This window comes from Pisolithus orientalis, assembly GCF_024613125.1.
Source record: "Pisolithus orientalis strain OTSU chromosome Unknown F5J12scaffold_37, whole genome shotgun sequence".
Lineage (NCBI taxonomy): Eukaryota > Fungi > Basidiomycota > Agaricomycetes > Boletales > Pisolithaceae > Pisolithus > Pisolithus orientalis.
The window spans coordinates 64,996-79,964 of record NW_026260818.1 but is presented as its reverse complement, the minus strand read 5'-3'; the positions used below and the strand labels follow the sequence as shown (position 1 = coordinate 79,964).

The 14,969-nt window shown below is 46.0% G+C and overlaps 4 protein-coding genes across 4 annotated transcripts; 1 reads left to right on the top strand and 3 right to left on the bottom strand.

Annotated features, from left to right (window-relative positions):
- Positions 1-2,134: 2,134 nt before the first annotated feature.
- F5J12DRAFT_772683 (uncharacterized protein) lies at positions 2,135-3,584 on the bottom strand. Its single transcript, XM_051742269.1, is given in 8 exon segments — positions 2,135-2,388; positions 2,458-2,519; positions 2,573-2,800; positions 2,857-2,950; positions 2,970-2,977; positions 3,215-3,285; positions 3,370-3,459; positions 3,538-3,584. 5 exon segments carry the CDS (start codon positions 3,216-3,218, stop codon positions 2,500-2,502), a joined length of 354 nt encoding a protein of 117 aa, XP_051596563.1. The 5' UTR covers positions 3,219-3,285; positions 3,370-3,459; positions 3,538-3,584; the 3' UTR covers positions 2,135-2,388; positions 2,458-2,499.
- A 10-nt stretch (positions 3,585-3,594) lies between these two features.
- F5J12DRAFT_896178 (uncharacterized protein) lies at positions 3,595-4,995 on the bottom strand (the record flags this gene model as incomplete). Its single annotated transcript, XM_051747920.1, has 9 exons — positions 3,595-3,621; positions 3,669-3,753; positions 3,799-3,937; positions 3,986-4,189; positions 4,246-4,328; positions 4,392-4,564; positions 4,614-4,646; positions 4,698-4,858; positions 4,938-4,995. The coding sequence occupies 9 exons, from the start codon at positions 4,993-4,995 to the stop codon at positions 3,595-3,597; spliced, it is 963 nt and encodes a 320-aa protein (XP_051596562.1).
- Positions 4,996-5,639: 644 nt separating this feature from the next.
- On the bottom strand, positions 5,640-5,921 carry F5J12DRAFT_725784 (uncharacterized protein; the record flags this gene model as incomplete). Its single annotated transcript, XM_051741665.1, has 1 exon — positions 5,640-5,921. A coding segment is annotated over one exon (282 nt), but the record flags the coding sequence as incomplete, so codon positions are not given.
- A 1,430-nt stretch (positions 5,922-7,351) lies between these two features.
- Positions 7,352-8,800, top strand: F5J12DRAFT_853593 (uncharacterized protein). The gene is made up of 9 exons (XM_051746608.1): positions 7,352-7,374; positions 7,461-7,586; positions 7,642-7,681; positions 7,733-7,842; positions 7,892-7,951; positions 8,002-8,029; positions 8,081-8,135; positions 8,194-8,577; positions 8,761-8,800. Coding segments are annotated over exons 2-8 (414 nt in total). The 5' UTR covers positions 7,352-7,374; positions 7,461-7,584; the 3' UTR covers positions 8,313-8,577; positions 8,761-8,800.
- Positions 8,801-14,969: the final 6,169 nt, after the last annotated feature.

Below are 14,969 nucleotides of genomic sequence, written 5' to 3'. Positions count from 1 at the left end.
TCAGTCTAGCAGCAATGCCTTTGAGATGTGACATGTACAGCCTCCCCCTAATGCATAACCAGTGCACTTACTCAGTTTCTGGCATTCCTTGGCTCATACTTTGATGTTTTGACTGTCCTTGTCTCACTTATTGCCTATATTTACCACTCTATTGACTTTGCTTAGTGACTTTCACTTTTCCCTTATTGATCACTACCAATACTTCCTGAGGCTTTCTGAGTTGATTCCAATGGCTTACATTCCTTACTTATAGGTTACCAATCACTTACCAAATGTTTGCACTTTGTTTTCCATAGGCTATGCCCCTGTACTGTATACACATATCTTTTGGTTTACCACCCAATTTTCCTCATATACTTGCACCAATTCTTCCTTGTGAAGCTCACCAAAAGTTTCCTCTTCCAGCTTAATCCTCCTTTCAAGTTTGCTCATACTGTGTGTCCTCTTGGACATTGTCTGTTAACAGTTGCAGCTTCACTGCACTTTTACCTCTATCCTGTAGAGGAAGGGGCAATCAGGAGCCATATAGCCCTCCTTGTTGCCATGGAAGCAGGTGATCCCTGCTTGGAACTTCTGGGGTGGTTTCCTCTTATCATACAGGTGATCCAGTTCTTGTTGACAAGATAAATGGTCTGCACCATCCTTCCTCCAGAATCTTTGCTTTTCACTGGAAGATTTGTCTTTCTTTGATAAATGTTACATATGTTTTTAAAGTTTTCATTAGACAAAGAGCATTGATCACTCTTCTTGCTGTGTGGGTATAAACCACTTTGTCCCTGGGAGATTTCCCTCCAGAGCCAGTATGGCTCATTCTCATATGCATGCTTATGGCATCCTGCACCATTTCCACACAGAATACCTCTTCAAGGATTTCCTTGGTTGTTGATTGCTCAGCTGATACTCTGCAAGCTTCAAAGATGCTCTGAATTATCAAGTGTAGTAGTCCTTGCAAGAATTTCCTCCTGAACAAGTAGTCATCTGGGGGTTGTAGCATTCAGTGCACATGATGTTATATGTATACACATCTTGAAAAATATTGTAAATAAGTGTTATTTATATGTCTTACAACAGTGTGAATACCATCTGGTACACTTCATGCACAAGAACTTGAGATAACCCTCCACCACCTTACACTAGGCACATTGTAGTGGAGATTGGATATTGAACACACCATACAAATTGATGATAAGCAATTGTCCCATACCCAAACATGCTACTCTTATTTGTGACCATTCATAGACTCTATTGGCCTTCTGGCTGTACCAACAGTCTGCTTGCTCAAAATATCTTAGAATTGCAACTCTGTCAAGTCCAGGCCTACTCCAACCAACTCTGACACTAGGCAAGGTCTGGGGAGAGGTTCAGAAGCAAGTCCAACAGGAAGAACTGAACTCCAACTGGCAGAGTGTTGGCAGGAATGAAGTCCACCAAGATAAAGGTGGAGCAGAGTGAGGGCATCAGGTTTAGCTCATGTGCTACCCCCTTGCACAATCTCAGCCCTTGTATTTCAGAGGGAGAGTACTGACAGACAGAAGACAGAGACAGAGGGAGTAGGAACTAAGTCAATATTTGTACTGCTGAACAGTGGAGTATGATACATGCTTTTATACTACTACTACTACTACTACTACTACTACTACTACTACTACAGAGGTACAGTAACTGGAATCAGAACTGACATACAGAGACTCATAAAATTTCAAGTAAAACTTCCTATATGACAAATGAAGGGTAGACAGAGGACACACAAACAGGTAACACAGAACATCCCAAAGAGGAAACAGTCCAGGTGCCAGACCATGCAGCATGCACACTGCAGAGTACCTGATCATGCACTGTCAGGGAGAAGTCCAAAGGGTAGTCACATGACTCCTCAGAGAACAGCCCACATGGTCCAGTAGGAGAGCAGTACAAGTCTGACAGCAGTTGGAGTGGAGATGACTCGTAAATGTCAGGGGATGGGCAGAGTTGGTGCAGAGTGAGCAAATGACTGGTGGAAAAGGGGTGAAGAGTGAGTGAGGACCTAGGACAAATGCACAGTCATGACAAACTCCATAAATTGTGAAAATGTCTACTTACAACATGCATATGGATGTTTTGTGGTTCAAGGTCAATAACACTGGAAATGTTTGTGAGAAAAGTAAGATTGTGGTGGCAGATTGGATGTATATGAGACTTTGGACATTGTTGTACAAATTGCCAGATTCCAGCAATCTATATAGGGTTATACAACAGCAGCATGAATTCCCAACTTCTAACAGCAAGAAATCAGGTCTCAAATTTGAAGGTTGTACAGGACTATAGGAGAGGACATGCATGTATACAATAACAAACAGATTCCAAATTTCACAGGATTCTCCACAGCAAAAGGGGATTTCAAAAAAGACACTGTTAGGCATTGAGATGCTGCAGATCAAATCTTCATACTGGTTAGTAGATGGCCACCAAGGGACTTACCAAGAACAGTGAAGTGCAGAAAGTTGAAATTATCTTTTTTTTTCATTTCAGGAATTTCTTTGCTGTGGACAGATCAGATAGGACTTCCATCAATGTGGTAAAAAATGTGTCTTACACATCTGGTTTGCCTGTGCTATACCCACAAGCACAGGGCATAAATCATCCACACTTTCACCATGCTGCTGGAAGGCTTCTGTAATGCATGTATTAACAATATCTTGGACACCTGATTCCTGATACTTTCTGACAATCACTGTCAGATCCTGCTGCAAATCCTTCCTTGCAGTACCCTCATCCTTGACCTGTGACTGGAAAAATAAGTATTCAAAGACAATTACACAACCTGTAATCATGAGCCTTCAGATCAAAGCAGTATCAAAAGAGATAATGATAATTTACCAATGCCATGTTCAGCAAGTGCCTTCAGGGAAGGCTCCCTTGATGTGGACAATGTAGGGATAGAGATAGAACCACTTCCATGTGTGATGGGTTGCTATGACCAACCAATTCAACACATCATAGGCAGCTAGCAAAAAAACATGAAACATACCACCTGAGATATCAAGGGTAAAATGGTAACCAATGTTAAAGTAGGTTAAACATTGTCAGCATTTCAGAGGAATTATGACAACTAACATCCTGGGAAAGATACAGGAGGAGAATTAAGAAAAAAGGCATACTCCATGCAAAGATAGCACCTACATCCTAGCACAAAATCTCAGTAGTATTACAGAGATACATGCAGTGATCAAGCTCACCATCTATATATTTGACAAGAAGACCTTGTAAACCACATGCTAAATGGGAAATTTCCACAACACTCACTCTCTAAGACCCAGAGGTCAACAGTGAAATAATAAGGATTATGAGCATATATTTTCCTCCAGCAGATTCTGCCACAACATCACTCACATCCTATGAATGCAAATGCAATAGGGTAGGAGAGAAAATCAAATTCAGAAACCATCCATGGCCACCATTTTTTATCCATTCACTTGCATTCTATGCATGCAAGCAAAGCAAAGTAGTGGTGAACACAGTCAGCATGCATTCACCACCATCTGCCATGACTCCACTCACTCTCTATAAACCCCAGTCCAACACAACAGCCACAATCACCTTCAGCATCAGTACTATTTACACTTGCAGAATTTCACACACCTCCTATAACCTAATTAGCCTCTCATTCACCTGAAATATTGGCTGCTTACAAATGGGAACCACATTGAAAGGGCACATGCTAAGCTGTCCAGTTCAATCTGACCAGCCACATGTTTCATGCTCCCCCTCAATGTCCTTTCTGTAGTCAGCACCCAGAAGAACTTGATTTTCCCCACTCACTTCATTATGGCAAATTCCATGCAGAGTCCCAAGTTTGACCACTGTGATGACATAAGCAGTTGTTGCAGCTCTTCCTCTTTCAAAGCATTTGCTGTGCATTTCAATAACTCTTCACAATCTGCACTCTCCTGTTGCATGTCTGGAGACACATGCTAATCAGCAGTTTTTTGGTTCATAACTTACTTACCAGTGAGTATCACATAGGTTTGAGGTGGAAACTTCAGTCCATTCAGCTGCCCTTGGATCTGTTCCAGACATTGCTTCTGCAACTGTTTTGCTGCCACTGGTGCTTCTTCCCGTGCATCATCTACAGTTAATCCATTGTCCTCAAGCTCCATGAATGCATAAAGCTGTAAGGCATCAGCCTTTGTTAGTAGCACAATCACAGGAACTGTGCCAATCCTAAATCCTTGCACTAAATATGATATGATATTTGTGTACACATACCATGTCCCGAATCACATGCATTAAAGAACTTCCTTTCAACACCTGTGACCATCCTGTGGATGTCACTCAAAGGAATGCAATACCTAAATCAATCACAAAGAGCAGGTCAGTGGACTCCCAGTAGCACTAGTCAGACATGCCCCTACCAAATTGCATGTATTCTCTTCTCCAGTTCCGTAGACTTTGCCTGATCTGTAACAAATTTCTGCACCCTATCAAACTCTGCCGAGCTCCCCACCTCAAGTACAACTGAGTCACGGAACACAAAGCCCGGGTTACTTTTAAACACTAGCTCATTCTCAATGTTATGATAGCGACGCTGCTTAAGTTTAACGTGAGCACCATGTAATTTCACGTGGCGGCCTTACCCCCAGTGAACCCTGCACTGCCCCAGTATCAACCTGGCAGAATGACATGTTGACAAATGCGAAGCACATAACACACCCACATACCTTCTCTCCATTTCCATTGAAGATCTCAGGCTGGTCCGTAGTGCTACAGACCCGCTGTAAAACAGTTGTTTTACCCGCACTTGCTCTGCCCAAGACAAGAATGCGAAAACGAGGGATGCGATCGATCTGCTTTTTGGCCTCGGCAGGATCTAAGTGACAGTCTGAAACCCGGGTAGGGACGATTGCGTGCGGGGCAACATGAAAAAGTGATTTCAGTGGGAATGGAAACTAGTAACACACCTGCATTGCCAGAGTGGCGCGGCGAGCGCCACGAGGAACGAAGAGAGCTCGACGTCATGGTGATGTGAAGACGAGAAAACAGCTCTTAGGATGTCTTGAGCAGTATGCGTGCTATGACTGTAGGGGAAGATAGTGGTGAATTGCGAAAGGCAAACGACTGCGGATTCGAGTGGCGTTGAATCAAACGTGCCTATCTGTGGTGCACAGCCTGATGCACGTGTGAACTACGACCACCGAGTTCCTCTTGGACCGTCCCGTTTCTTCTCGTCGTCTGACCGTGTCCCCGTGTCAGCGAGAGAAAGACTCGACCATCGGTCCTTCCTTGCTATCTTCAATTGCTCATAGCAATCCCAGGGGAGCTCGTGCCGTACTCTCTTCGGTACTCACCAGTGAGCGCTGTGTTCTGGCCAACCCCTTAATCCCCCTTAACTCCACCTAGATGAGATTCTATTCTTTACGCCGCGGGGGACTGCAACCGATAGTCATGGAAGTGGCAGGCCCCCTGGTATAAAATTTGCATGACAATCTAATTGCACATTATCAATCCCCATGCCAGTCATTCATATGCCATTACGCAGTTTTCCCGCCAAACACCAATAGAACAACATTTAAAGCGTGTGCCTTGGTGCTTCTTCCCTTGACGGAGTTTTCGCCGCCCTCTGAGAGGCGAAAACATCTCCAAAGCCACAAATACATATCACGTTACCCCTTCCCCACATATCGCTGCTCCTCATACTCCCTCCAGAGCAACTTCATGAAAGTCTTGCCGCCGGAATCAAGTACAGAGACTATCAAGGCATCTCGATTGTACTCGCCGAGCATCTCACATAATGAAGATAGGCCAGGCTCGAGTTCCCATCGTATCTCTGGTGTCAGGATACACATCGAGTCGTCGTTCATAGAGTCGATGCATGCCAAGAGGACGTGCCCTACATACTTTGCGAAAGGCTTTGCCAAAGATCCCGCTTTTTGTGTTTTGACAGCAATCGCGGTGTGTTGTGCTGTGTGCACACGAGAGACCTCACGTTGTGCCAACAGGTACCAATAGATGCCAACCCACCCAACGCCTAAGTGCCAAAATCAAATGGCGGCCCCCTCTTGTTGACATACATACAGGCTTGGGGAGATACAGCTGTTCGCACTCTAGCTAACACTCAGCACTTTTCTTGCTATATGTCTCAGACTTTCCAAGGGCGACATGTGCTTCCACCGAGGCCGAGGACCATAGGAACGGCTGTACTACAGGAATGGCTGGAATCGAGATCATCGGATCTAGTTATTGCCATCAGAGTTTCCATCATCCCAGATGTGTCAAGCAAATGTTTCAGCGACCTACCCTACCAAGCGAGAAATACTGCTCGGGCAATGCAATTTCTACAGATCATGGCAATGCAACCCTCGTCCTTTAAAGACAGGGCAGCGTTGTTCCAGTATCAGATTCATCCCGCCCTTGCCACCCTCGATTATTTCTCTGCCCACCACTCATACAAGTTACCTAAACGACATGGGCATCCCGGGCGGGTTCGGTGAAGACTTCTCGTAAGCAAACGCAGTCGTGCTTGCTCATTTGTCCACACAGGTTCTATCCTCATTGCAGGCTTGGCCTCCGCCATGTGTGTATCGTTTTGTCACGCTGTCAAATCTCTGATGTCCTTATTCCATGTCAAGGTTGTATGGCATAACAACTCTCCAGGGGCGTGTTAAAAGGAACGTGCAGTAGAGTACTTATGCTCACTGGTTATACAGACTTACGTGTATTTTATGCACTATTCTGAGGATGCCTCGACCATGAAGTTCCTTGCTGGTGCCATATGGTGAGTTAGATCACCCTGTGGCATTAGTCAAATCTACTCACGCGAGGCCAGGATTCTTGATACCCTACATGTCTTGCTCAGTGGGTATTCGGTGCTTCTGCGTGGATGGGTGGCTAATGGTCGACCAGTGTGTCATTTGTTGTACTACTACCTGGTGAGGCTGATGCTTCTATCCTTATGACCGTCTTACTCGGTCACTGCAGATAACCAACTACGGCGTTCCGATGAGTTTGGGGTATACTGTGTGATTCGTATGCTTTCCACTCCAAAGCCGCTCCCCGCCGATGAGACATACAGGTCATTCTCAGTGAGCATACCCAATTTTCTACAAGGCACTGTTTTGAAATATTTTCCTCCCTTAGGTATCTGTTCTAGTGAATGTGAGTTCCTTCCGTCTCACAGACCTTTGCGACGGGGTTTAACTGTGTTGTAGTTACTTGTGATTTTGGTAGTTGAATTGTAAGTGACTCTGTGTTATGGGTCGATGCTCATAAAACGAACGCTACTAGCTTTTTCGCACATAAAATATATTGCCGTATGTGACATTCGATGTCCCCCGAAACTTTGTTAATCGGTATCCAGTTTGTCGCCCTCAACTGAAGTGGTTGGTGACCGCTCCGATTGTGAGTACATTTGTTCGCGATGGAAAGTATACCGTGCGTTAACAGAATCGCGATAGATAGTATTCGTGCTCGCTCACTTCGGCGAGTATATATATATATTGCGCTCGCAAGCTACTTCTGACAATACTTCAACAGGTTTTGGCATAGGTTTGTGCTTTGCTTCCACTACGAAAGACCTATTGTAACGACAAAGCAGTGACAGTTTCTGCAATGTACTCTAGTTTAACCAACCATCCTCACTGCATAAATGCTTATTCTCGTGCGTAGGTTCATCGATAAATTGACAAGCGTCCTTTCGCAGACTAGGGTAGTTCCCTTAAGACAGGAGTCAGTGCATTGGCTCACTCGTCATTCCTAGTTTTACTCCGTGACACCTGCGGCGGCCACCGTTGCATTAGCTGAGGTTCTGATCACGGTGTCACTTTGTGTACTTTTCTATGACAGTGGCTCTAGTTCTGCGTTCCCAAGGTGACTCCAGCCCGTATCGGTTGTTCATCTCTAAGGAACGCTGCTTTAGAACGAAACGTCTCTTCCACATGCTTATCATATATGCTGTTAACAGGTGCTTGTTGACGTTGTAAGTTTCATCCCTCGTTCATTTGTAACCATGACTTCCTTTCATTGTAGACTGGTTGTCATTGCGGAGCTCAGTGTGGTACGTATGGCACCTTGAAAGATGGCTATATTGTTTTCACACTTCCTTCAGAACGTCGATCAACAAGATGCATGGGCGATGGGATTGAATTTCATCGTTGGAAAGCGTGAGTCTTTTCTGTCTCGTACACGATGGACATAACACCCCATCTCACTGTTCAGTAGTATATGCCAACTCGCTTCTAGCATCGCTGAACACCCGGCAATACCTTCGATCCCAGGCTTCGGGTACCCTGTCCGATCTACCTCCAGTACTGTCCACTTCACAAACCTGCCCGGCGTAGAGAGTTCAAAGAACGGAGCAAGGCGGTTCTGCGTATGCGAAAGGCCTGTCTTCGAGGTTACCACGCACCCAACACTCGATAATGCTGCTGCGTCGCGGAGAGGGGCGGAAGTGCGATACTAGTGGTCTCATCCACCATCTGCCCTTCTTCGCTGTAGGGTCAACCGGCGTGATGCTGATATGAAATATCACTCCTATGCACGATCCCCTTCTTGCCTCGTGTGGCTAAAGGCTTCCAATATACGGTACATGTACTTCGTCTTTATGTAAGCATATGCTTACCTTACCGCTTACCACTTGCCACTCATGCACCGTTCACACTATTGCTTCACGTCGTCACATCTCCTATTCCCTTGATCGCACCCTCGTCTGGGCATGTGGATCCCTCCTGCTGTGTTGTACTGTTTGGACCCTGGGGGTATATATACTGGTGCTGCATGTATGTGCAGGTTGTCTCTTCTTTTCCCCTCTTTCCTCTCACTTGCTCTGTTGAGCATCTTGTATCAGTGTACATGCTTGATTGTCTAATCCCCACACACCTGTCCATGTTCTGTTGTCGTTGTGAGCCATTCTGAGTGTACTCACCCCACAGTGGTGAGTTCCACTTTTTTTGAATGTGCCATAGCATGTGTTGACACCTACTAGAGGTGTCAAACTGCTGTCCCATCACATTCCCTCTGTCCCCATACCCTTGACTACCCATAGTCAAGGGAATAACCCTCCACCCACAACATTGTTGTCATTGCCATTATCTTCATCTTCATCTTCACTGTCTCTGTTGCATGCCACCTCTACTCCCCCACCATCTACACTACTGCTCATGGCCCCACCCAGCATCACTCCACCTCTGCCTATCTCCCCTTCACACATCCCATTACCAGCATCCCTTCCACCATCTCCAACTTCCACAGATAGCTTGTTGTCATCTGACAGCTTCACAGTGGTTCTCCCTGTCTTCATGATGTCCTCAACACAGTCTCAGGTAGTGCAATGTGAAAATACCACTCCTGGAAAAACCCCTCCCTTCTTGACAGTGGGTGACATTACCCTGGAAGGGTTGTGAAGCTGGGAACTAGGTTGTGAGAATTACTTTCAGCTGAAAAGTGTAGCAGAGGATGTTCAGGTTGCCAAGGTTGCAGGACACCTTCTGGATCCTCATGTGCAGGACTGGATTAGCAACAATGGCAGTTGACTGACTGCCCTCTCCTTCTCAGAGTTTATGGATGAAGTTCATATGTATTGGCTTCCCAGCAACTGGGTGGAAGCTATCCAACAGAAAATGCTCTCATTGATGCAGGGTAATAAAGCCTTCCACTTGTGGGCTGTTGAGGTGGAGAGTCTGAATGTTCTGTTATGGGGTAGCAAGTTCCACCTCACTGAAGACCATCTTTGCTTTCACCTAGAGTCTCACATGCACCCAGATCTCACTGCAGAATATTGCTTGACTGGTGGCTGCCATGAGAAGCAGTTCTGTGCTTGGCTTGACCTGGTCCACTTGCTTGATGAGAAATGCATTCATGATGCTGCAAAACTTGATGCAGCTCTTTGTAGAAAACCTTTTCAGCCTAGCCATTCAGCTAGCACTGCAGCATTGGGTTCAAAGGCACCAGATGGTTGCACCTGCACTCACCCTCCTGCCCTCACCATCAAGGAATGCCAGCTCCTTTGGGACAACTTGGGCTGCTTCAAGTGCCACCATCTCTTTCAAAACCATACCACACATGATTGCCCAAATGATTTCCCTGATGCAAAAAACTACAAAGCACTGACTGCTGCTGACATTGAGGACACTTGTAAGAAATGTGCCAAACCTATTGCTGCAATCATCAAAGAGGAGCCTGCAGTGAAGTGCTCCTGCATCACCAAAGTGGATGATGACACAGATGCCATTGCTGTCGTCATGCCCTCTGCTACACTGGGGGATGGAACTGACTCAGGTGAAGAGTACATCACACCTCTTTCCATTCCCCATCTCCAGTGGTCCTGCCTCCTGGAAGGACCTAATGTGACCTTCCCCCTACCTGTGAAGACACTGATTGACAGCAGTTCTCATTTAGTTCTGATTGATGAAACCCTTGTCTTGAAGCTAGGGTTACAGCACCATCAGTTGCACAAGTCCCTCGACATTTTGGTAGCACTTTCTTCTGGTAACTGGGAGGTCATGTCTCTGCAGAGTTATGTTGTTCTATCTTGTCTTTCCCCTGATGCATGCTTTCGTTCTCAGTCTGTTCATGCAATAATTGTGCCCTGTTTATGTACACCACTCTTGTTAGGACTCCCATTCCTTGCACATAATCAGCTTGTCATCAATCATGCTCTCCATACATGCATTAATAAAGATACTGGTTATGACTTGTTGAATCCTCCAACTCCCATCCCAGCTCCTGCCCCTTTGCCAGTAACCCCTACCATTCAGGCTGTCAAGCAACTTAAGGGTGCAGTCCTTGCAGAGCTACACAGCATTCTGCCCACATATCACAAACTTGTGGAGGTGGCATCCACCCTGGTCTGTGGGGTGGATGTTATTGGCATGGTACAGCATTGCATTGAGGTCCTTGCAGCTGCTGAGGAGCTGACAAAGTGTGATGCATGACTCAAGGTTGAGTTTGCTGATTGCTTCCCAAGTGACATCCCACCCACAGATGCCCTGCCTGATGATGTGCTTTTCTGGGTCCAGCCCAGGGATGCCAACAAGGTGATCCAGCTTCAGTTGTACAATTGTCCAAAGAAGTATCACAAAGCATGGGAAACATAACTACAACAACATCTGGATGCAGGGCATTTACAGCCTTCCAATAGTACTCACTCTTCGCCTGTGTTCATTATTCCAAAGGCAGATCCTGTTGCATTGCCATGCTGGGTCAATGATTTTTGACAACTCAATCTGAACACAATCCCTGATAACCACCTGTTACCCCACATCAATGAGATCCTTTGTGATTGTGCCAAAGGCAGGTATTTCACAAAACTGGATATGACCAATGCCTTCTTTCAGACAAAGGTTCATCCAGACAACATTAAATGGTTAGCCATGCACACACCTTGGGGCCTGTATGAGTGGACTGTCATGCCTATGGGGGTGTGGAATGCCCCTGTGGTTCATCAGCATCAGACATCTGCTGCCCTCCATCATCTAATCAGTCACATTTGCCATGTATATCTTGATGACATTATTATCTGGTCACAGACACTCGAGGAACATGAATGCAACATTCGTGCAGTCCTCCAGGCCCTCTGTGATGCTAAGTTATATTGTTCTCTTAAGAAAACTCAGTTGTTTTGTACTGAAGTTCTGTTTCTTGGCCATCACATCTCTGCTCATGGAATCAAGCCCAACTCTTCCAAGATCACAAGGATCCTCGATTGGCCAGTACCATGATCAGTTATGGACATGTGGGCCTTCCTGGGCCTTGTTCGTTATGTTGCAGATCATCTTCCCAATCTTGCAGAGCACACGCATGTTCTGAATGCATTGACAACCAAGGCTGCAGAACTCAAGTTCCCTGTCTGGAATGATGACCATCAGTGGGCCTTCCAGGCCATCAAAGATCTTGTGGTCAGTCCCCACTGTTTGATGATGATTGATCATGATAATCCAGGCAACAACCACATTTTCCTTACATGCAATGCCTTGGACTTCTGTACTGGGGCAATTCTCTCTTGGGGGCCCACTTGGGAGACAGCTTGGCTGGTTGCTTTTGATTCCACCCCCCTTCATGGTGCTGAACTCAATTACCCTGTGCATGAGAAGGAACTCCTTGCCATCATTCATGCCTTGAAGAAGTGGAGGGTCGAGCTGCTTGGGACCCCAGTGTTGGTGTATACTGACCATCAAACCCTCCAGCACCCTGCCCTACAACATGACCTCTCCCAGCATCAAGCTCACTGGCAAGAATATATGTCCCAGTTTGATCTGATGATTCATTATATTCCAGGCAAGTGTAATGTGGGGGCTGATGCCCTGTTGTGACGCTTGGATGATGCCCCCCCCATGGCTGCAGTGTCCACAGTCAAGGTGGACAAGTCACTGACAGTGGAGATATTGAAAGGATACATGGAAGATCTCTTCTGTCGGTGACTCTTCTCTCTTCTTGACTCACTTCCTGGTCTACAGGAACAAGATGGCCTATTGTACCTTGCAGGTTGCTTGGTGATTCCCCATGTACATTCACTATGAGAATGCTTCTTTCACCTTGCCCATGATGCCTTGGGCCATTTTGGCACAGACAAGACCTATGCAGCCCTCCATAATTCGTTCTACTGGCCTAACATGTGCCATGATCTTGCTTCTGCATATATCCCAGCTTGCACTCATTGTATGTGCAACAAGTCTCCAACTATGGCACTGGCTGGCCCATTACATCCCCTGCCAGTCCTTGATGCTTGTGGGGACTCTGTGGCCATTGACTTCATCAGTCCCTTACCAGAGGACCATGGCTTCAATATGATCATCACAATGACAGACCACCTTGGTGCTGACATATGCCTTGTGCCTTGTTGAAGTTCCATCACTGCCTCAGAGTTTGCTACACTTTTCTTCAATCATTGGTATTGTGAAAATGGCCTTCCCTTGGAGGTTGTTTCAGATCACAATAAGCTTTTCTTATCTCACTTCTGGAGGTCCCTTCACAAGTTGACAGGAGTTAAACTCAAGATGTCTTCATCATACCATCCCCAGACTGATGGGGCAAGTGAGCACACCAACAAGACAGTCAATCAATGTATTCACTTCCATGTCGAATGTAGCCAGAAAGGCTGGGTCAAGGCCCTGCCTTGCATATGTTTCCATATTATGAACACCATTAGCAATAGTATGGGGTTCTCCCCATTTCAGCTCCACCTTGGTCATTCCCCACATCTTTTACCCCCTATCTCCACTTTGGACACTGAGACGACAGAACATGCAGATGCTGCTGCCTTTTTGGCTCATCTGGAGATGGACATCCTCGAAGCACATGACAACCTACTCGCAGCAAAGGCAGCTCAAGCTCATGTGGCTAATCGATGCTGTGTCCCCAACCCAAGGTTTTTGGTTGGGGACAAGGTTTGGCTGTCTACAAAACATCATTGTCATGAATATATTACTAGTGGAACAAATTGTGTAGCAAAGTTTATGCTGCAGTATGATGGTCCCTACACCATCTTGTCAGCTTTGCCTGAAACCTCCTCCTACGTCTTAGATGTGCCTCATGCAGCCAACACATGCACTATGCTCCATGTCAGTCAACTATGCACCTTCATGCCTAATGATACAACACTCTTCCCCTCTCATGAGCTACCTCACCTGGGCCCTGTGGTCATGGAGAATGGACAGTTGGAGAACTTGATTGAGCAGATCTTGGATGAGAAGCAGGTTGGGAGGTCAAAGAAGTATTTGGTGCAGTGGTTAGGGTATGGACTGGAGGATGATGAGTGGCTGACAATGAAGGATCTGGAGGATTGTGAGGTGTTGGATGTTTGGGAAAGGGAGCACCTGCCATAGGATGATGATGTTGAGGTTGACAAAGAAGAGTTGAGGTCAGGTTGATGAAGAAGATGCTGAAGAAGATGCAGGGTTCATGCTCACTCATGCTCCCTCTCCCCCCAGTTGCCTTTTTTTATGGGCTGGGAGGGTGTAAGCATATGCTTACCTTACTGCTTACCACTTGCCACTCATGCACTATTCACACTATCACTTCACATCATCACATCTCCTATTCCCTTGATCATGCCCTCATCTGGGCATGCAGATCCCTCCTGCTGTGTTGTACTGTTTGGACCCTGGGGGTATATATACTGGTGCTGCATGTATGTGCAGGTTGTCTCTTCTTTTCCCCTCTTTCCTCTCACTCGCTCTGTTGAGCATCTTGTATCAGTGTACATGCTTGATTGTCTAATCCCCACACACCTGTCCATGTTCTGTTGTTGTTGTGAGCCATTCTGAGTGTACTCACCCCACAGTGGTGAGTTCCACTTTAGCAATGAAGACCACCTAGTTAAAAATGACAAACTCAGAACAGAACTCAGCAATCCTAATCTGCATGGAATCATATCAGAATACCCAATATCTGCAGGATTGCTGTGAGGCCACACACCTGAAGAAGTTTGTGGGGTTGCAGAGGGGAAACCCAGAGAGGGATCTGTAGGGAACCTCAGTAGTCTGTCAAGCTACTGAGGGACTAGGTAAATTTTACTAGTCTATGGGTGCACTCTAACAGCTTATGTGAGTGACACAATCATGTGCCTAAGTCCAAGTAAGGACAGGGGTCATTTCACTCCAACACTCCCCCTGAAATGGCATGGGGTAAAACTAAAGGTAAAACATAACCCAAAGTATCAGAAATGAAATATACCAAATGTATAATCAAATGTGCAATGAAATATGTGAATTTTGGGTGTGCAGCTTGACTTGTGTGCATGCGATGTTGGCACGTCATCTGATTATGTAATCTCGCTGTGTACAGTCGCATGTCGTCTTGTCGCATCTTCCAGCCACTGCACAAGCCTTGCAAGTGCGCTCACTTGCTCGAATATATATCATTTGGCTGTCCATGCATCCTTGGAGTCCCAAAGTCGACTCAGCATGGTCCTGCATGCCTCAAGGCATTTCATGAGGGCTTGGGTATGGTAACATGGATCCTGGGGGGCATCTTGCCTCGTTTCAACTCCACTGACCTCT

Bases quoted from the DNA above. Each gene is read 5' to 3' on its own strand.
- F5J12DRAFT_772683 (XM_051742269.1), bottom strand. The intron at 2,801-2,856 runs GTAAATTATCAT...TCATGATTACAG, and splicing joins ACTTGCTGAACATGGCATTG to GTTGTGTAATTGTCTTTGAA. The intron at 2,520-2,572 runs GTAAGACACATT...ATCTGTCCACAG, and splicing joins AGCACAGGCAAACCAGATGT to CAAAGAAATTCCTGAAATGA.
- F5J12DRAFT_853593 (XM_051746608.1), top strand. The intron at 7,682-7,732 runs GTAGTTCCCTTA...CGTCATTCCTAG, and splicing joins GCGTCCTTTCGCAGACTAGG to TTTTACTCCGTGACACCTGC. The intron at 7,952-8,001 runs GTAAGTTTCATC...CTTTCATTGTAG, and splicing joins AACAGGTGCTTGTTGACGTT to ACTGGTTGTCATTGCGGAGC.